Source organism: Mobula hypostoma, chromosome 7 (genome assembly GCF_963921235.1).
Source record: "Mobula hypostoma chromosome 7, sMobHyp1.1, whole genome shotgun sequence".
Lineage (NCBI taxonomy): Eukaryota > Metazoa > Chordata > Chondrichthyes > Myliobatiformes > Myliobatidae > Mobula > Mobula hypostoma.
The window spans coordinates 50899314-50920606 of NC_086103.1; the positions used below are offsets into that span (position 1 = coordinate 50899314).

At 42.1% G+C, this 21293-nt stretch overlaps 1 protein-coding gene across 1 annotated transcript in view; it reads left to right on the forward strand.

The window, feature by feature from the left end:
- The window catches only part of ecscr (endothelial cell surface expressed chemotaxis and apoptosis regulator), a 47157-nt gene that overhangs the window by 18165 nt on the left and 7699 nt on the right, over positions 1–21293 (forward strand). Inside the window, exons 2-5 of the mRNA XM_063053419.1 lie at positions 8613–8669; positions 13187–13264; positions 13439–13519; positions 18176–18280. Of these exons, the coding sequence (XP_062909489.1) occupies positions 8613–8669; positions 13187–13264; positions 13439–13519; positions 18176–18280 (321 nt within the window). The remainder of the gene's footprint in view (positions 1–8612; positions 8670–13186; positions 13265–13438; positions 13520–18175; positions 18281–21293) is intronic.

A 21293-nucleotide genomic window follows, 5' to 3' on the forward strand; every position in this document is an offset into this window, starting at 1 on the left:
GCGTTTTTGCAAGAGACAGCGTGAGAAGAGGAATAGTCCAGATAGCTGTGAGAGTCAGTAGCCTTATAGTATACATCAGTAGATAAGCTGTCTCCAGAGATAGAGACAGAAAGATCTAGAAAGGGGAGGGAGGTGTCGGAAATGGACCAGGTAAACTTGAGGGCAGGGTGAAAGTTGGAGGCAAAGTTAATAAAGTCAACGAGTTCTGCATGCATGCAGGAAGCAGCGCCAATGCAGTCGTCGATGTAGCGAAGGAAAAGTGGGGGACAGATACCAGAATAGGTTTGGAACATAGATTGTTCCACAAAGCCAACAAAAAGGCAGGCATAGCTAGGACACATACGGGTGCCCATAGCTACACCTTTAGTTTGGAGCAAGTGGGAGGAGCCAAAGGAAAAATTATTAAGAGTAAGGACTAATTCCGCTAGACGGAGCAGAGTGGTGGTAGAGGGGAACTGATTAGGTCTGGAATCCAAAAAGAAGTGAAGGAGATCATTTTGCTGAACACCTACGCTCTGTCCGCCAGAGAAAGCAGGATCTCCCAGTGACCACACATTTTAATTCCACATCCCATTCCCATTCTGACATGTCTATCCACGGCCTCCTCTACTGTAAAGATGAAGCCACATGCAGGTTAGAGGAACAACACCTTATATTCTGTCTGGGTAGCCTCCAACCTGATGGCATGAACATTGACTTCTCTAACTGCCGCTAATGCCCCACCTCTCCCTCGTACCCTATCCGTTATTTATTTCCATATACACATTCTTTCTCTCTCTCTCCTTTTTCCTCCCTCTGTCCCTCTGACTATACCCCTTGCCCATCCTCTGGGTTTTTCCCCCCTCCCCCTTTTCCTTCTCTCTGGGCCTCCTGTCCCTCCTGTCCCATGATCCTCTCATATCCCCTTTGCCAATCACCTGTCCAGCTCTTGGCTCCATCCCTCCCCCTCCTGTCTTCTATCATTTTGGATCTCCCCCTCCCCCTCCCACTTTCATATCTCTTACTAACTCTTCCTTCAGTTAGTCCTGATGAAGGGTCTCGGCCTGAAACGTCGACTGTACCTCTTCCTAGAGATGCTGCCTGGCCTGCTGCGTTCACCAGCAATTTTGATGTGTGTTGCTTGAATTTCCAGCACCTGCAGAATTCCTCGTGTTATTGTCAGTAATGTTACCACTTAGAGCCAGCCTACCTATACTTTTTGAAATAGAGATGCATTGTGGTTTCTGCAAAGTAGTAAAAATTGTTGTGGAGCTTGTACTAAATTGAAAATATATATAATAATTGCATAGCTTGAGAGAGTGCAGTCTCCAAGATTTAATGGTTCTGCACTAAATGTTTAAGTGGAAAAGCTGTGGAGGAGAAGAGATATATACAGTCTAGAGAGTCAGGAGGCTCTTCATACAGTCTCTATATGACTTGATAACTAAAGTGTCCATTGCTAGGACTCAAGCATTAGATGTTGTATCATAAAATATCTCTGACTTGAAGATCAGAAAATCCATCCTCAAACTCTATATACCAGCAATAGCACCACCAACTTTGGACTCTGATCCACACACACTCATCTATCAATAATGCAAATTAAATTCTTATTTGGCACTATATCAAGCCTCATACACACCTCACTGTTTGGACATTCTGCCAGATATTTAACTGGGCACTCATTACTGAAACACTCTGACTTACTTGCCACTGTTATGTTGAGCAACATGGCATTAACCTGCCAGTTCTGTAACTGATTTTAGAGATAGTCTTCTTCCTCTTCTTGCAATGTTTAATGGCCATTGGCAGACCACCCTAAGGTGCATTACCACCACGTACTGAGTTGGAGTGTGGAGCAAAGAGACAGGAAGTATACCTACTGAACTCACCACCTTAAAAATCCCTCAAATAATATCAAAAAGTCTAATAATTTTCAGAAATTCAAATACTCACATATATACATTTTGATGGCAGATATCCTAAAAATTTCCATGTTAAACTGAGTCTGTCCCACAGATCTCAATGAAACAATTAGATCACACATCAAAGTTGCTGGTGAACGCAGCAGGCCAGGCAGCATCTCTAGGAGGAGGTACAGACAACGTTTCAGGCTGAACCCTTTGTCAGGACTAACTGAAAGAAGAGCTAGTAAGAGATTTGAAAGTGGAAGGGGGAGGGGGAGATCTGAAATGATAGCAGAAGACAGCAGAAGGATGGAGCCAAGAGCTGGACAGTTGATTGGCAAAAGGGATACGAGAGGATCATGGGACAGGAGGCCCAGGGAGAAAGAAAAGGGGGAGGGGGGGAACAAAGCCCAGAGGATGGGCAAGGGGTATAGTGAGAGGGACAGAGGGAGAAAAAGGAGAGAGAGAAAAACAATGTGTGTATATAAATAAATAATGGATGGGGTACGAGGGGGAGGTGGGGCATTAGCGGAAGTTAGAGAAGTCAATAATCATGCCATCAGGTTGGAGGCTACCCAGATGGAATATAAGGTGTTGTTCCTCCAACCTGAGTGTGGCTTCATCTTTACAGTAGAGGAGGCCGTGGATAGACATATCAGAATGGGAATGGGATGTGGAATTAAAATGTGTGGCCACTGGGAGATCCTGCTTCCTCTGGCGGACAGAGCGTAGGTGTTCAGCGAAATGATCTCCCAGTCTGCGTTGGGTCTTGCCAATATATAGAAGGCCACATCGGGCCTCCCCCTCCCACTTTCAATTCTTTTACTCTCCCTTTCCCACTTTCAAATCTTTTACTAGCTCTTCTTTCAGTTAGTCCTGACGAAGGGTCTCGGCCCGAAACATCAACTGTACCTCTTCCTAGAGATGCTGCCTGGCCTGCTGCGTTCACCAGCAATTTTGATGTGTGTTGCTTGAATTTCTAGCATCTGCAGATTTCCTCACGTTTGCGTTTTTAGAAACAATTAGATGTTTCCTTTGCACCTTATAGGAACTACATTCAAACAATAAATGCTGCACCATTTTTTAACAAGTACACTCCTCACAAATGTCCATATCATGCTTATTAATTCCGAACAAGGAATTGTTCAACCTGGTATGTCCAATACGTAAATGTGTAAGTATAATTTCTTCTCTCATTAAAGGTGCATCTCCCAGTTGACTTCCCACCATCCTCTGAATTTCATATAAATACCATTCTTTCTTTTCCTCATCCCAACTTTGTCCACAGTGATCAAATGAACTTTATAATTATGGCTTCCACTTCCCCCTTAAGCAAAGACACCACTACATTTATATCATTAATTTTAAGTGATTGCTTGGCAACCTCATTTCTTTCAATCCCAATGTTGGCAGGGACCCATAAGAAATGGATACACAAGCACAAACTACAGCTTCAACAGATGTCCAGTCTCAAGGAGAATGCCTGGTCTGCAATTTGAAATATCTGTTTTAATAGATTTCATGTCCGAAGAAGAATCAGAGCACAGAAGTACATAATCAGGCTCTATGTTTTCAACCATTGCAAGGCTAAAATAATAGCAACCATTTCAGATGTGAATACTAATACTTTCTCCGAAAACCTTTTCTTAACAGTAACCTGAAACTTTGGAACATAAACAGGAACACTTGAACAGCCTGCCATTGGATCTTTTGAACCATCTGTGTTGATGTTTAAGATCCGTATTATCTGCTTTCCATATGTTGCTGAGCTTCCTGTACTACTGATATACAGTACAATCACTCCTCATCTTGATATTTTCCTGAAGGCCCAAAGCAACCACAGGCAAAGGGAAAAACCATTACGGAGGGAAAGGAAGGGGTACACTGGGACCATATTCCACATTAAAAAAAAGATTTTGTGCCCCTTCATTTCCCATCTACCCTAAACTGAAGTCCTTATGAACAATGCTCCCAATACTCTACTAATATTGCCAATATTGGATGATCAACTTTATGTCCTCTTACATTAATCCAATAAACCCATTGCTAACTGTAACCTACACAGATGTAAAGGCACTTCACCAATTTCTCCAGTAATACCTTTGAGATTTTCAAATGAGCAGAGTCCCTTTATATCAATACAGTAGCAATGCAGGAACATCGTACCTGGTTCTTCTAGTTCTCATCAGCCTTTTCCACATGGCCACAGTGCAGAGCTATCAGTTCCAGATCATGTTGTACTGGCTGAAACTTGTGTTTCTTGATGTTAAAGGTGTGTGGCTGATGTTAGAAAATCTCTGTGATAATTGTGGTAGCAAGTGCCTGGTTCAATTTTGCCTTGAAGTAATTGCTAACACAATTTGCTCTAGGTAGGATTAATTTTGATTCACAAGGGGCTTAAGCACCTTAACAAGATTGAATTATTAGGCAAAATGGGAAATGGCCAATGATTCAAAGGTTGATGATGGATGTAATTATCCTACAGTGGTACACTTGGTTTAAGAAATTACAAATTAAAAGATGTAACAATATAATGGTTAATAATTACTGGTTAAATTATGACCACTCACTGTCACTAGCTCTCTTGTCTTTTAAACAAAGTGATATCATATCGTCTGTAGAGCCGCAATTGAACCAGAGACAATGAAAGTGAAAGTCTCCAGTAATACTGGTTATCGCTATTTGCTCATCAGCTTCTGAAAGGATAAGTCATCAAACACAGGTGCCCAGTCAGATACTGAATTCAGAATGAGAGTCAAATTACTGAGCGAGCAAGACAAGACAGCAGTAACCTACAGGGTCAATCCATTTCTGAAGTTAACACCTTCCATTTAGATAGTATTTTTAATGGAGCAAAGAAACATATAGAGAATTATCAAGCAAACATTACCTAAGAAATACTGTTTTAGAGAGTATGCATTATGATCGGAGATTAAGGGAGCTAGGGCTTTACTCTTTGGAGAGAAGGAGGATGAGAGGAGACATGATAGAGGTGTACAAGATAATAAGAGGAATAGATAGAGTGGATAGCCAGCGCCTCTTCCCCAGGGCACCACTGCTCAATACAAGAGGACATGGCTTTAAGGTAAGGGGTGGGAAGTTCAAGGGGGATACTAGAGGAAGGATTTTTTACTCAGAGAGTGGTTGGTGCGTGGAATGCACTGCCTGAGTCAGTGGTGGAGGCAGATACACTCGTGAAGTTTAAGAGATTACTAGACAGGTATATGGAGGAATTTAAAGTGGGATATTATATGGGAGGCAGGGTCTGAGGGTCGGCACAACATTGTGGGCCAAAGTACTGTGTACTATTCTATGTTCTATGTTCTAAATGCAGTTAAAATATCTACTAATCTGGATATTTTCCAGGCAATTTCCAGACAATTAGATATTGTTTAAAGTTAATACTCCAACAAATTGGCAGCAGTGACCCTATCGGATACGATAGGGTCTTTTAAGAGACTCCTGGATAGGTACATGAAGCTTAGAAAAATAGAGGGCTATGGGTAAGCCTAGGTAATTTCTAAGGTCAGGACATGTTTTGCACAGCATTGTGGGCCGAAGGGCCTGTATTGTGCTGTAGGTTTTCTATATTTCTTTGTTAAAGTGATTGTGGGAACCAGGGCTGCATGGGGTAAGGAAGATCAGGAATCAGCACCTTGGTTTCTACATAATAGCCTGGCAGGATTATTGGAATGTTAAAGTAGATAATACAGCAAGACTTAATTGGAGAGGTGGATTTAAAGGAGCATTTTAATGGATGAAGGAGTGGTGGAGAAGGGATAGTGTTTAGGGAAAAGTGTCCAAACCTTAGGAAATAACAACTGAAGGCTTAGCAAACAACTAAATTTGGGGATAAGCATTGTCTGAATTAAATCACAAACAAGAGAAGATCTGCAGATGCTGGAAATCCAAGCAACACATACAAAATGCTGGAGGAACTCAGCAGGCCAGGCAGCATCTATAGAATAAAGTACAGTTGACGTTCCAGGCTGAAACCCTTCGGGAGGACTAGAGAAAAAAAAACTGAGGAGTAGATTTAAAAGCTGAGGGGAGGGGAGAGAGAAACACCAAGTGATAGGTGAAACTTGAAGGCGGAGGGATGAAGTAAAGAGCTAGGAAACTGATTGGTGAAAGAGACAGAAAGCCATAGAAGAAAGAAAAGGGGGAAGGACCAGCAGAGGGAGACGATGGGTGGGCAAGAAGATAAGCTGAGAGAGGGAAGAGGGGATGGTAAATGGTAAAGGAGAAGGGGGCATTCCTGGAAGTTTGAGAAATTGATGTTCATGCCATTAGGTTGGAGGATACCCAAACAGAATATAAGGTGTTGTTCCTCCAACCTAAGTGTGGCCTCATCACAACAGTGAAGGAGGCCATGGATGGACGTATCAGAATGGGAATTGGAAATGGAATTAAAATGGGTGGCCACTGGGAGATTCCACTTTTTTTGGCGGGTGGAGTGTAGGTGCTCAGCAAAGCGATCTCCCAATCTAAATTGGGTCTCACCAATATACAGGAGGCCACACCAAGAGCACCAGACCCCAACAGACTCACAGACTCGCAGGTGAAATGTCACCTCACCTGGAAGGACTGCTTAGGGCCCTGAATGGTAGTGAGGGAGGAGGTGTAGGGACATGTGTAGCACTTGTTCCGCTTGCAAGGTTAAGTGCCAAGAGGGAAAGGATGAATGGACAAGGGAGTTGCATAGGGAGCGATGTTATTGTTGGTGGAATCCCATTGGAGATGCTTAAGTCTGAATTAAAGTATATGCACATGTACCCCACAAGAAATGGAGGCTAAAGGACTTCCTCAATAGTTGCCTTCTTGATTTTATCCCAATCTCTCTGATCCTGTGCATGTGATAGGGACACCCAAATGGTATGGTGCCTGCCAGACACCAGGGTCAGGGGTGTCTCGGATTGGGTCCACAGCGTTCTAAAGGGGGTGTGTGAGCAGCCAGAAGACTTGATACATATTGGCACCAGTGACATAAGTAGGAAAGGTGAGGAGATCCTGAAGAGAGATTTTAGGAAACTAGGTAGAAAACTGAGAAGCAAAGCCTTAGGGGAGTAATCTCTGGGTTGCTACCTATGTTATCCACCAGTGTGGGTAAGAATAGGATGATTTTGGCAGATGAATGCATGGCTGAGGTACCGGTACAAGAGGATGGATTTCTGGATCCTGGGGATCTCTTCTGGGCAAGGTAGAACCTGAAACCGAGTTGGACCAATATCCTTGCAGGGAGGTTTGCTAGAGCTGTTTGGGAGGGTTTAAGCTAATTTGGTGGGGGGAACCAGAATGATCAGACTGAGGATGGAGCATTTAGTTTACCAACAGACATAATGTATAGTGAGACCGCTGGCAAGAAGAGGCTGAAAGCAGAGCAAAATTACAGTCAATGGGATGAGTTGAAATGTAAAAGGGGACAAAATACAAAACAGGTGATGAATAGAGGGCTGAAAGTGTTCTATTTGAATGCACGCAATATATGGAATGAGATAGATGAACTTGTAGCATGGTTACAGATTGGCATCTATGATGTTATATGTCAGTGTTTGGAAGACAGAATTGATGGCCTTGTGGACAAATCTGCGGATGATACGAAGACAGGTGAAGGGACAGGTTGTGTTGAGGAAGTAGAGAGGCTGCAGAAGGACTTAGACAGATTAGAAGACTGGACAAATAAGTGGCAGGTAGAACACAGTGTAGGGAAGTGTATGGTCATACACTTTGGTGGAAGAAATAAAAGCATAGATTGTTTTCTAAATGATGAGAAAATTTAAAAATATGAGGTGCTCAGGGACTTGAGAGTCCTCATGCAGGATTCCCTAAGGGTTAATTTCAGGTTGAGTCAATGATGAGGAAGGCAAATGCAATATTAACATTAATTTCAAGAGGACTAGAACGTAACAGCAAGGATGTAATGTTCAGCCTTTATAAAGCATTGGTGGGGCCTCACCTGGAGTATTGTGAACAGTTTTGGTCTCCTAATCTAAGAAAGGATGTGCTGACATTGGAGAGGGTTCAATGGAGGTTCACGAAAATTATCCTGGGATAGAAAGGCTTCTCATATGAGGAGTGTTTGATGGCACTGGGCCTCTTCTCACTGGAGTTCAGAAGAATGAGGAGGGAATCTTATTGAAACCTGTCGAATATTGAAAGGTCTTGATAGAGTGGATGTGGAGAGGATGTTTTCTATGTGGGGGAGTGGAAGATCAGAGAACACAGTCTCAGAATGGAGATGAGGAGGTACTTCTTCAGCCAGTGAGTAGTAAATCTGTGGAATTCGTTACCACTGGCAGCCCTGGAGGCTAAGTCATTGGGTATATTTAGGGCAGAGGTTGATAGATTCTTGATTAGTCTTGGCATGACGGGATATGGGGAGAAGGCAGGAGACGGGCTGAGAAGGAAATGCATCAGCCATGATGAAATGACAGAGAAGACTTGATGGGCCAAATGGCCTAATTTTTCTCCTTTATCTTATGGTCTCTCGGAGTACTCAGCTTATTTGAAATAATTGCTTTTCATGAATTTTAATTCAATTTTTTTTCTAGAAGGAGAACTTTAAATTTACTTGAACCTATTTGTTAAAGCTCTGCTAAATCTTCCGATAGGTACAGTAAAAATTCAAATTATACATTAAATGCAAAGATTAAAATTAATTATTGAAGAAATTCAGTACAGCTCTGAAATTAGTTAAAATAACTAACACTTCATTTCCTATTTCAGGTACCATCACTTCTGAAGCCACAACTACTGTGACCCAGTCAGATCTAACAAGCCTTGGTAACTATGACATTGTACAATTTGTACCAGGTGAATAGAGGGCGTAGAACATAAAATGCTGCAGACAACTATAGGCCCTTTGGCCAATGATGTCATGCTGACTTTTCAAACCAGCAAAAGATCAATCTAACCCTTCCTTCCTAGATAACGTCCATCTTCCTATCATTCTTGTGCTTATCTAAAGTTATGCTTTAGATAAATTTTAAATCTATCTAAAATAAAATAAATGTCCCTAATGTATCTGCCTCTACCGTCACATTTCACACACCCACCACAGTCTGTGCAAAGTAAACTTGCCTCTGACATTCCAACTATGATTTCTTCCAATCACCCTAAAATTCTTTTTCACTTGGAAAATTTACTTTTGTAAAAATGTTGGATGGTAATTATTTCTATTACTGATCGACAAAAATTCACACTGAATAACCATGGCATGATCAGAAAATGGAACAGTTTTGCATCAGAGTTTCCAATTCTCACAATAATTATTTTATAACATCACCTTTACCATAGAACCATAGAACCATAGAAACTACAGCACAGAAACAGGCCTTTTGGCCCTTCTTGGCTGTGCCGAACCATTTTCTGCCTAGTCCCACTGACCTGCACACGGACCATATCCCTCCATACACCTCCCATCTATGTATCTGTCCATTTTATTTTTAAGTGTTAAAAAAGAACCCGCATTTACCACCTCATCTGGCAGCTCATTCCATACTCCCAACACTCTCTGTGTGAGGAAGCCCCCCCTAATGTTCCCTTTAAACTTTTCCCCCCTCACCCTTAACCCATGTCCTCTGGTTTTTTTCTCCCGTTGCCTCAGTGGAAAAAGCCTGCTTGCATTCACTCTATCTATACCCATCATAATTTTATATACCTCTATCAAATCTCCCCTCATTCTTCTACGCTCCAGGGAATAAAGTCCTAACCTATTCAACCTTTCTCTGTAACTGAGTTTCTCAAGTCCTGGCAACATCCTTGTAAACCTTCTCTGCACTCTTTCAAACTTATTAATATCCTTCCTGTAATTTGGTGACCAAAACTGAACACAATGCTCCAGATTCGTCCTCACCAATGCCTTATACAACCTCATCATAACATTCCAGCTCGTATACTCAATACTTTGATTAATAAAGGCCAATGTACCAAAAGCTCTCTTTACGACCCTATCTACCTGTGACGCCACTTTTAGGGAATTTTGTATCTGTATTCCCAGATCCCTCTGTTCCACTGCACTCCTCAGTGCCTTACCATTAACCCTGTATGTTCTACCTTGGTTTGTCCTTCCAACGTGCAATACTTCACACTTGTCTGTATTAAACTCCATCTGCCATTTTTCAGCCCATTTTTCCAGCTGGTCCATGTCCCGCTGCAGGCTCTGAAAACCTTCCTCACTGTCTACTACACCTCCAATCTTTGTATCATCATCAAATTTGCTGATCCAGTTTACCACATTATCATCCAGATCATTGATATAGATGACAAATAACAATGGATCCAGCACTGATCCCTGTGGCACACCACTAGTCACAGGCCTCCACTCGGAGAAGCAATTCTCTACTACCACTCTTTGGCTTCTTCCATTGAGCCAATGTCTAATCCAATTTACCACCGCTCCATGTATACCTAGCGACTGAATTTTCCTAACTAACCTCCCATGCGGGACTTTGTCAAAGGCCTTACTGAAGTCCATGTAGACAATATCCACTGCCTTCTCTTCATCCACTTTCCTGGTAACCTCCTCGAAAAACTCCAATAGATTGGTCAAACATGATCTACCACGCACAAAGCCATGTTGACTCTCCCTAATAAGTCCCTGTCTATCCAAATGCTTGTAGATTCTGTCTCTTAGTACTTCCTCCAATAACTTACCTACTACCGACGTTAAACTTACCGGCCTATAGTTTCCTGGATTACTTTTCGATCCTTTTTTAAACAACGGAACAACGTGAGCCACTCTCCAATCCTCCGGCACCTCACCTGTAGACAGCGACATTTTAAATATTTCTGCCAGGGCCCCTGCAATTTCAACACTAGTCTCCTTCAAGGTCCGAGGGAACACCCTGTCAGGTCCCGGGGATTTATCCACTTTAATTTTCCTCAAGACAGCAAGGACCTCCTCCTTTTTGATCTGTACAGTTTCCATGATCTCACTACTTGTTTCCCTTAACTCCATAGACTTCATGCCAGCTTCCTTAGTAAATACAGACGCAAAAAACCTGTTTAAGATCTCCCCCATTTCCTTTGGTTCGGCACATAGCCGACCACTCTGATCTTCAAGAGGACCAATTTTATCCCTTACAATCCTTTTGCTCTTAATATACCTGTAAAAGCTCTTCGGATTATCCTTCAAACTCTTTGGATTATCCTTAATTATACGTCCAATGAAATTTCTGTTTGTTACTACCTTCAATTACTTCTCTTGGTATTAGCATTCATCCTTGGCTATATTCTGCACAATATGTTTACAGACACTCTTTTGTTTCTTTAAGCAATTAAATAAAAGTACTCACTGTTTTATCCTGTGCTCTGGCCTAAGTTACTATCTGATGCAGATTCAATACGTTCCTCTCCAATTTGTGTTCTAAATACAGGACTAAGAGTTTCATTTCATTTTTGCATTGCCGTAGGTGTTCTGACAGCTTTCTGAGAAATGATTTGCTCTCATGTTTTCACTGAAAATCAGACAATTTAAGCTTTTTCCACAAATATTTTGTTTCCAGAAATTCTGAAATGCGTTGATGGTTATTCTCTCCGTCTGACAAAACACACGTCTTTCTCATTACAATTTACTTCATCCTTGCCCAAAATTGGAAGCCTCACAAAATAAATATTACAACTCCTTAATTATGCCCAACAGCTGTATGAGAGACCATTGTGGTACTTCCAGTTTTCTTGAATTTTATTTGCTTTATTGAGATACAGAGCAGAATAGGCCCTTCTGGCTTTTCAAGACACACTGCCCAACAATTCCCCAATTTAATCCTAGCCTAATCATGGAACAATTTACAATGACCAACTAACCTACCAAATGGTATGTCTTTGAACTGTTGGAGGAAACCGGGGCAGCCAGAGAAAACCCAAGAGGTCAAGGGGAAAGCTCCTAATTGGCAGTGAAGGGAATTGAACCTGGGTTGCTGGTACTTTAAGGCATTATGCTAACCACTATGCTGCCATGCCCAAATCCAAAGAATTTACTCTTACCCTATCTTTCCATCTCAAATTTGCAATTAAGGGGCATTCTCACTGTTGGCAGGTGCAGAGGTATACCTTCATGAATGTAGTTTGAGTAAATATATAAACATAATTACATTAATTCCATTTTTAAAATACTATTTTGATAGCCTGAATATAGAAGGGTCCTTTTAGCTCCCTATCTTCAATCGAAACGTATACATCTATTTAAAGTATTTGTACTAGAAAGCTAACAATATGTTAACTTTTGCCCCCAGCATCCTTATTTTATTGTCCATTTACCCCACTATTCCTTCTCCTCCACAAGTTCATCCTTCAGAATCGGAATCAGAACAAGAATCAGAATCAGGTTTATTATCACCGGCATGTGACGTGAAATTTGTTAACTTAGCAGCAGCAGTTCAATGCAATGCATAATCTAGCAGAGAGAGAAAAAATAATAATAATATATAAAATAAAACATAATAATAAATAAACAAAAATAAACAAGTAAATCAATTACATATATTGAATAGATTATTAAAAATGTGCAAAAACAGAAATACTGTATATTAAAAAAGTGAGGTATTGTCCAAAGCTTCAAAGTCCATTTAGGAATCAGATGGCAGAGGGGAAGAAGCTGTTCCTGAATCACTGAGTGTGTGCCTTCAGGCTTCTGGTTCTCCTACCAGATGGTAACAGTGAGAAAAGGGCATGCCCTGGGTGCTGGAGGTATTTAATAATGGACACTGCCTTTCTGAGACACCGCTCCCTAAAGGTGTCCTGGGTACTTTGTAAGCTAATACCCAAGATGAAGCCGACTAGATATACAACCTTCTGCAGTTTCTTTCAATCCTGTGCAGTAGCCCCTCCATACCAGACAGTGATGCAGCCTGTCAGAGTTTTTGAGTGTATTTGTTGACATGCCAAATCGCTTCAAACTCCTAATAAAGTATAGCCACTGTCTTGCCTTCTTATGACTACAGCAATATGTTGGGACCAGGTTAGATCTTGACACCCAGGAACTTGAAGCTGCTCACTCTCTCCACTTCTGATGCCTCTATGAGGATTGGTATGTGTTCCTTCGTCTTACCCTTCCTGAAGTCCACAATCAGCTCTTTCGTCTTACTGACGTTGAGTGCCAGGTTGTTGCTGAAGCACCATTCCACTAGTTGGCATAGCTTCCTCCAAAAGCTGAATAATTTTTCAATGCAAAACTGGTAGCCAAAAATTTTCACAAGCTGTTGGAAGTTTAAAAGTTGTCAGCTTTAAAACTAATGAGCTGGTAGGCCTGAAATTGGTAAATAGTGATTGAAGTCTACTTTATATATGTTATTCATCAGGGATCACCAGCAACGGGAGTACAACAAGCAATTCAAATGCTTCCGTCAGTACTGGAGAGACACGGGTTACGACTAAAGGTAAAAGTACTTATAAATTTCAATGTTCTACTTGAAGTGAAGCAAATGAGATCGATGAGCCTATCAGGCAGAGTCTGAATGCCTGTATAGCAAGAATTTATCCATGGAAAAATAACATTTTTCCTGACTAATGCAAATAATTTGTTCTATATCATAAACATTTTCCATTCATAGCGCCAAACAGTTCTTCAATGACACCATCTGTACAAAGTGAAAATTCCACATCTAATGTTTCTGTGATGACTGAATCAACAGGTAAGGTTGTCACTCTATTAAATATTGCCATATTTTTATGCAGACAGATCGCAGAAATACAACATGCATGCCTACAGTATGTGCACGTAAATCAGAATGTAATTGTGTGTATAGGAAGTGATATATTACTGAAGTAAATCTGAGTGGGTATAACATAGACAGATACATCTTTAAAGCTACTTTGATCATTTTTAGCATAAAAACACTTTGAGATTCTATTTGGATGTGGGCATTCAAATCACAGGTTTGAAAGGCAGTATGTTTTTAAGGGATAGGAAACGAACAAGAATGAAACCGTGAGACATTGTCATCCGTGTTATGTAGTCACAAAATAAGAAGCTACTGCACACAGCATTGCTGGATAAATGCTACAGGGTAGTGAAATGGTGAAGATAAAACACATTTTCCCAATGTGCTAACTTCAAAACTCTCAATAATAAAGTCAGCCACTACTTTTATCACTACCCTGTCCCTACAAATTATTATCGCTCTACATGGCAGCTTCCTTCTGAAACTCAACTACTGTATTACAATCTTCAGTCTCCGTAGTAAAGGCATCCGTTAGTCTTGTGAGACCATGGATTTGCGCTCTTCACTCTCCAGGGCGCAGGCCTGGGCAAGGTTGTGTGGAAGACCAGCAGTTGCCCATGCTGCAAGTCTCCCCTCTCCACGACACCAATGTTGTCCAAGGGAAGGGCATTAGGACCCATACAGCTTGGCACCGGCGTCGTCGCAGAGCAATGTGTGATTAAGTGCCTTGCTCAAGGACACAACACGTTCCCTCGGCTGGGGCTCGAACTCACGACCTTCAGGACGCTAGTCCAATGCCTTAACCACTTGGCCACGTGCCCACCAGCGATTTCTTTAGCACAGCGATATATGCTAAAGATGCAGAAGTTAGATGAATAAATGACGATGAAGAATTGAACGGAAATGTAAAATTAGAAGTAAAGGCAGTGAAATTGAGGATAGAGAGAGAGAGTATGGAAACGAAATGGTGGAAAGTGTTGGCAGCAAAGGGAAGAGTGAGTATTAATGAGTGGATCAGAAAATTGATCCCAGTGAAGGAGAAGAAAGAGCCTGAAAGAGAGAACAAATCATTGTGAAAGGCTGGTACTGACTGAAAATGACTAGACATGGATTTTATGGGAAGAGTGCTAATGCAAACGTGAAGAAGAGAACACATTGTCAGGTATCCCCCTTCGGCAAAATTATTGATGGGTTGTGTTATAACGTGAGCATTATTAAAAGTAAGTTAATACTAATTAGGATAATGGGGGGTTTTACTTCTGTTCCTTTTACTCCCGGTGGGCTTTGTATATAGTGTTCCTACCATGCCGTACAGGTTGTGAAAAGCCTCTGTATATACATAATGGTTTTGACGTTCGAGATAAAGTTGTTTCTTGGGCATGAAGTTGTCGAGTGTGCCTTTTTCAAAGTAGAAGTTACTGCATATTTTTGGCGACGAGGTGAACTGGTTTTGTGAACATATCGGCGCGTTTTTCGAATGGGAGCTTCGCATTTCAGATGGCTACGTTTGGAACTATCGGTGAATTTCTGGAAGAAAACGAGGACTGGCCGGAGTATGAGGAAAGGTTGGGACACTTTTTTTGTGCTAATGGAATTACTGAGGAGGCTAAGAAGCACTCTATTCTCCTGAGTGTGTGTGGGGCAAAGACTTACAAGCTAATAAGGAATTTAGCTGCACCGCGGAAACCAGGGGACATTCCATATGACGAACTGGTCAAGCTCGTGGGGAACCACCTGAACAATATTATGCCACAGTCACTGTCAGGGGAAAGGTCATTAAGTCTGAGATTGATTCAGGGGTTACTGCATCGGTCATTAGTGAGGAGACCTACAGGAGGACATGGGGGTCCAACCTGCCTCCCATCAGACCGTCAAAGCTCAAACTTAGGACCTAAACGGGGTAGCCCATTCCTCATTTAGGGGTGTTATATGTGGACATTTCAGCCTGGGGTCAGAAGGCCGAAGCCAGGCTAGTCATAGCTAAGGGTAGGGGGCCCAGTCTTTTGGGTTGCGATTAGCTTCGCAAAATCCAGCTAAACTGGCATGAAATTAAGTATGCACACAAGACGGAGGACTGTTCAGAGAAGCCTACTGGGTTTGCTTCACGTACCCTGAAAGCTGCTGAGAAGGGATATTCACAGCTAGACAAAGAAGTCATTGTTTTTGCGGTCAAACGCTTTCCTCAGTACCTTTATGGACGCGTATTTACAATTTATACAGACCATAAACCACTGATGAGCCCGTTCAGTGAGACTAGATGCATCCCACCGCTAGCCTCAGCCAGGATACAGCATTAGGCTCTTACATTGTCAGCCTACTGGTGCACAATAGTGTACAGAGCGAGTGGGGATAATGCAAACGCCAATGCACTGAGTCGACTATTTTACCTGAGACACCTGTTACTACATATGTGCTTCCAGAGACTGTGTTTTCATTGAAGAGGCCTGTAAAGGTGACCCAGATCAGGCAGTGGACAGAGAAGGACCTAGTCCTGTCCCAAGTCAAGACTTTTCTTTTACAAGGTTGGCCCAAAGTCGTGGAAGGAGAGCAACTGAGGCCTTATGACAAATGCAAGATAGAACTCAATATGCAGGACGGCTGCATTTTCTGGGGGGCAAGGGTCATCGTGCCTCCCCCTGGCCATTCACAGATTGTGGAGGAAATTCAAAAGACTCACCCAGGAGTGTCTCGAATAAAAAGCCTGCAAGATCCTATGTTTGATGGCCAGGAATGGATCAGGATCTGGAGAACAAGGTAAAATCATGCATGCAATGTCAGACTAATTAGAATATGCCACCACCAGCTCCTTTGCATCCATTGGAGTGGCCAGACCACCTCTGGTCTAGGCTACATTTGGACTTTGCTGGCCCTTTTATGGAGCAAATGTTTCTTGTAATGGTAGATGCGTGTTCTAAATGGATCGAAGCTCACATCATGAGCAACGTCACAGCCCCCTCAACCACAAACAAACCAGGCAAGTGTTTGCAGTCCACGGGTTGCCTGACACTCTGGTCACTGATAATGGCCCGACGTTCCCCAGTGAACTGTTCAGTGAGTTCATGCAGCAGAATGGCATTCATCACATTCGGACGGCCCCTTTCCACCCAGCCTCCAATGGTTTGGCTGAGCGGGCTGTTCAGACAGTGAAGGAAGGCCTGAAGCAGATGACAGGGGACTCTGTTAGCATGCGGCTTTCACGTTTCCTGTTTAAGTACCACCTCACGCCACAGACTACACTGCACGCACTCCAGCAGAGATGCTGATGGGGCGTAGGCCCAAGTCAAGATTGAACCTGCTGCGCCCGGACATGAAGGCAAAAGTGGAGAGAAAGCAGGAAAAGCAGAAGGAGGGACATGATCAACGTGCACGAGAGAGACAGTTAAAACCGGATGACAATGTCTATGTGAGAAGCAATCAGCAATGGCTGCCTGGGTTATTCTTAAGCAGAGTGGTCCTGTCTCCTATGTTGTTAAGCTGACTGATGGGCGTGTTTTCTGCAGACATCAGGACCATGTGCGCCTGCGTCATGATACTGGCTCAGAGGCAGACAGTTCCATGTAGTTTCCATTTGTGAGACAGACTACAGTGGAAGCACGTCCACCAGTGACTTTGCCAGAGGGAGAGACCCTGGCAGAGGGGTAGGGCTCCCCTGTAGAGAATGGACATTCTCACACAGTCACACAGACCCCTCTCATGCCCCCAAAACCAGATCCACCCAAAACACCCTCACCAGCGGTGCCTGCTGGGTCACTGGGGGTAGTGCGCAGATCACAGTGCACTCGTAAACCTCCTGACAGACTGAATCTTTGACGGGACAGTTCTTTTTTGTTGTTGTTAGATTGAATGTTGAATCTGTCATGTTTTTCAGATGTTTTGTATTGATAAACTGTTGCTGAGATACTAGTATAAGTTTTCAGGGGTACGCAAGTTAATAACAACACTGTTTTTATTTCCCAGTCTTTTTACATTTGGGGATGTTGAATTTTAAAGGGGGAGAAGTGTTGTAGCGTGAGCACTATTAAAAGTAAGTTAATACTATTTAAGATAATGGGGGGTTTTACTTCTGTTCTTTTTACTTCCGGTGGGCTTTGTATATAGTGTACCTGCCATGCTGTATGGGTTGTGAAAGCCTCTGTATATACATAATGGTTTTGAAGTTCGAGATAAAGTTGTTTCTTGGGCATGAAGTTGTCGAGTGTGCCTTTTTCAAAGTAGAAGTTACTACAGGTTGAAGGGCCCATTTCTGTGTTGTTCAGCTCTATGCCATTCTAATGTCATATAGTGTGAATAACTTGTTAAGAAAATGTTGACTTGCAAATTCTGTGTAGGTAGCATATATTTTTATGAAAAAGTTATTCTGAAAGAATATATATATATATATACACACACACAGACACATACATATACATACAGGTTAGGCGTTTGCTCTTGCTCAAACCTACTACTTTTGATGTGTAAGTGGTATATTATTCTTTGATATACTGTACTTCAGAAGACATTTCAGGTCAATGATATACCAATAATGAATCTGGAGAGACCGAACAACCTGAATCTGTCTTCAGGTTTGCTAGACCTATCTGATGATTGTACTATTTAATTACATCGTTATATTGATTTCATTTCTAGTTGCAGTTAATGCAAGCACTGATGATAATTCAACATCTTTCTCGGTGACATCCAATGGACAGAGTACGTACTCAACGGCAGCATCCAGCACGAAGGACATAAATGGTAAAATTCACTAAACTAACTTCAGTATTAAAATGGATAAGTTAGTGAGAATTACAGCAAAAAAAAATAATTACTGGAGATAAAACCAAATTTAAATTTGTTTTCCAAGATTTTATTTGCAATTATCAGTACACAATTATCTGACCTCTAAAATGATAAAAAGTATTCATCTACATTCATGTCTCTAAACTAGATGGTAAACAAATTCTGTTTTTCGTTTATTCCTGTTGAAGCACATGATTTACAGACTTCCCCATTTTATTGCATCAAGATCTTGTCCACCATGATCTCTAACTTTCCCACTCATTTCCTCCTTCTGCTCATCCCTCTCCATCCATCCATCCTTGACCCGACCACATTCCCTTGCAACCAATGGAAGTGCAACATTTGTTATAAGACCATAAGATACGGGAGAAGAATTAGGCCATTTGGCCCATCAAGTCTGCTCAGCCATTCCATTTTGGCAGATTTATTATCCCTCTCAACACTAATCTCCTGCCATCTCCCAGTAACCTTTGACAACCTAATCAAGAACCTACCAACCTCTGCTTTAAATATACCCAATGAGTTGACTTCCACAGCTGTCCGTATCAATGAATTCCACAGATTCACCACCCTCTGGCTGAAGGAATTCCTCCTCATCCCTGCATTCTGATGTGGTGCCCTCTGGCCTGGGACTCCCCTACTATTGGAAATATCCTTTCCTCATACTCTCTGGACCTTTCAATATTGGATAATCAAATTATTCCTATTCCTTAGATCATTCTTGTGAACCTCCTCTGGACTCTCTTCAAAGCCAGCACATCTTTTCTTACATAAGGGGCCCAAAAGGGGCTCACAATACACCGACTACAGTCTGACCAATGCCTTATAAATTCTTAGCGTTACATCTTGCTTTTACATTCTGGCCCACTCAGAATGAAGGCTAACATTACATTTGCCTTTCTTACAATTGACTCAGTCTGCAAGTGAACTTTTAGGGAATCCTGCACAAGGAATCCCAGATCCCTTTGCATCTCTGATTTCTGAATTTAGTCCCTGTTTCGAAAATAGTCTACGCCTTTATTCCTTCTACCAAAGTGCATGACCATACACTTCCCTACATTATGTTCCATCTGCCACGTCTTTTCCCATTCTCATAATTTTTCTAAATCCTTCTGCAGACTCCCTGCCTCCTCAACACTAACTGCCCATCCACCCATCGTGGTATCATGCACATTTGGCCTATTTTATCATGTACCTCCACATACCTTGAAAACTCATCCTTAATAATAGACTCCAACATCTCCCAAGCACTGAAGTCTAGACAACTAGTCTATAATTTCCTGTCTTTTGCCTCCCTCTTCTTAAAAAGTGGAGTGACTTTTTCACTTTTCCAGTCCTCCAGAACCAGTCCAGAATCTAATGATTCTCGAAAGATCATTACTAATACCTCCACAATCTCTTCAGCTACCCCTTTCAGAATCTTGGGGTGTAGTCCATCTAGTCAAGGTGACTTGTCTACCTTCAGACCTTTCAGCTTTTCAAGCTCCTATTTCTTTGTAATAGCAACTACTTTCAAATTTCTGGCACTGCTGGTGTCTTCCACAGTGAGGACTGACACAAAATACTTGTTGAGTTTGCCCACCATTTCCTTGTCCCCATTACTCTTCTCCCCGTTGTTCTTGTACCTCCTCCCTCACTGCCATCCAGGGGTCAAAGCAGCCTTTCCAGCTGAGTTAAATATTCACAGACATCTCCTGTATTCTCATCTACAGCATTCAGTGTTCCTAATATGGTGACTAAATGAAGACTGGACCGTCAATTTTTTGAGAATCTATATTGTCTGCAATGGCGATCTCAAGCTCCTTGCTTTATGGCACTTCATTTTTATTTTCCCTTTTCCACACTGACTTTGAGTTTCACTACTTTCAGGATGAGGATCACTGCAAACTAGAGGAAGAATACCTCATATTCTGTGTGGGTAGTCTATAACCCAATCGTATGAACGCTACAGTTTCCAGATTCATCTAACCCTCACCTCCTTTGCTTCTCCTCTTGCTCCAGTCACCTCAGATTCACCTACTATACCTTTACATATGATTTAAGCTATAGTGTTGGCGCGTGGCCAAGTGGTTAAGGCGTTCGTCTAGTGATTTGAATGTCGCTAGTTCGAGCCTTGGCCGAGGCAGCGTGTGTGTCCTTGAGCAAGACACTTAACCACACATTGCTCTGCGACGACATCGGTGCCAAGCTGTATGGGTCCTAATGCCCTTCCCTTGGACAACATCGGTGGCATGGAGAGGGGAGACTTGCAGCATGGACAACTGCTGGTCTTCCATACAACCTTGCCCAGGCCTGCGCCCTGGAAACTTTCCAAGGCACAAATCCATGGTCTCATGAGACTAACGGATGCCTATAAAAAGATATGCATTTGTAGATGATCATCTGCTATAACATTCCTGTACCTTTTCTCATTTTCCTGGTTCCATTCATGTTGAAAGACTTTAAGGTTTAGTTGTTGAGGGTATTATTGTTAGCTATTTTGTCCTTTGTTAGGATAAATTAGTTATTTGAGACTGAGATCAGAAGAAAAACCCTCACTAAGAGAGCAACAAACCCTGGGGAGTTCTCAGTCCGAGAGGCTATGCTGCTCATTTTCTGAATGCACTCCGTACTAAAGGAATCAATGATATGGAAAGTCTAGCCCATGGATCCCAAGCCTAAAACATATCCTATGTCTTATTTATCACAGTGCTACATACTCGAGATGTTCTTATACAGTGCTGATGTTGCTTCACATGCATACATTGATATCTTGCTTCGTAAATGTTGTTCACATTTGTACTGACTCTCTTGTACCTTACTCCAAAGGAGTTATGAAGTTGATTTCTGGGATCAACAAGGGCAAACATCATTGGGACTGGTTGCATAATGTTCCATCTGCCACGTCTTTTCCCATTCTCATAATTTGTCTAAATCCTTCTACAGACTTCCTGCTTCCTCAACACTACTTGCCCATCCACCCATCTTG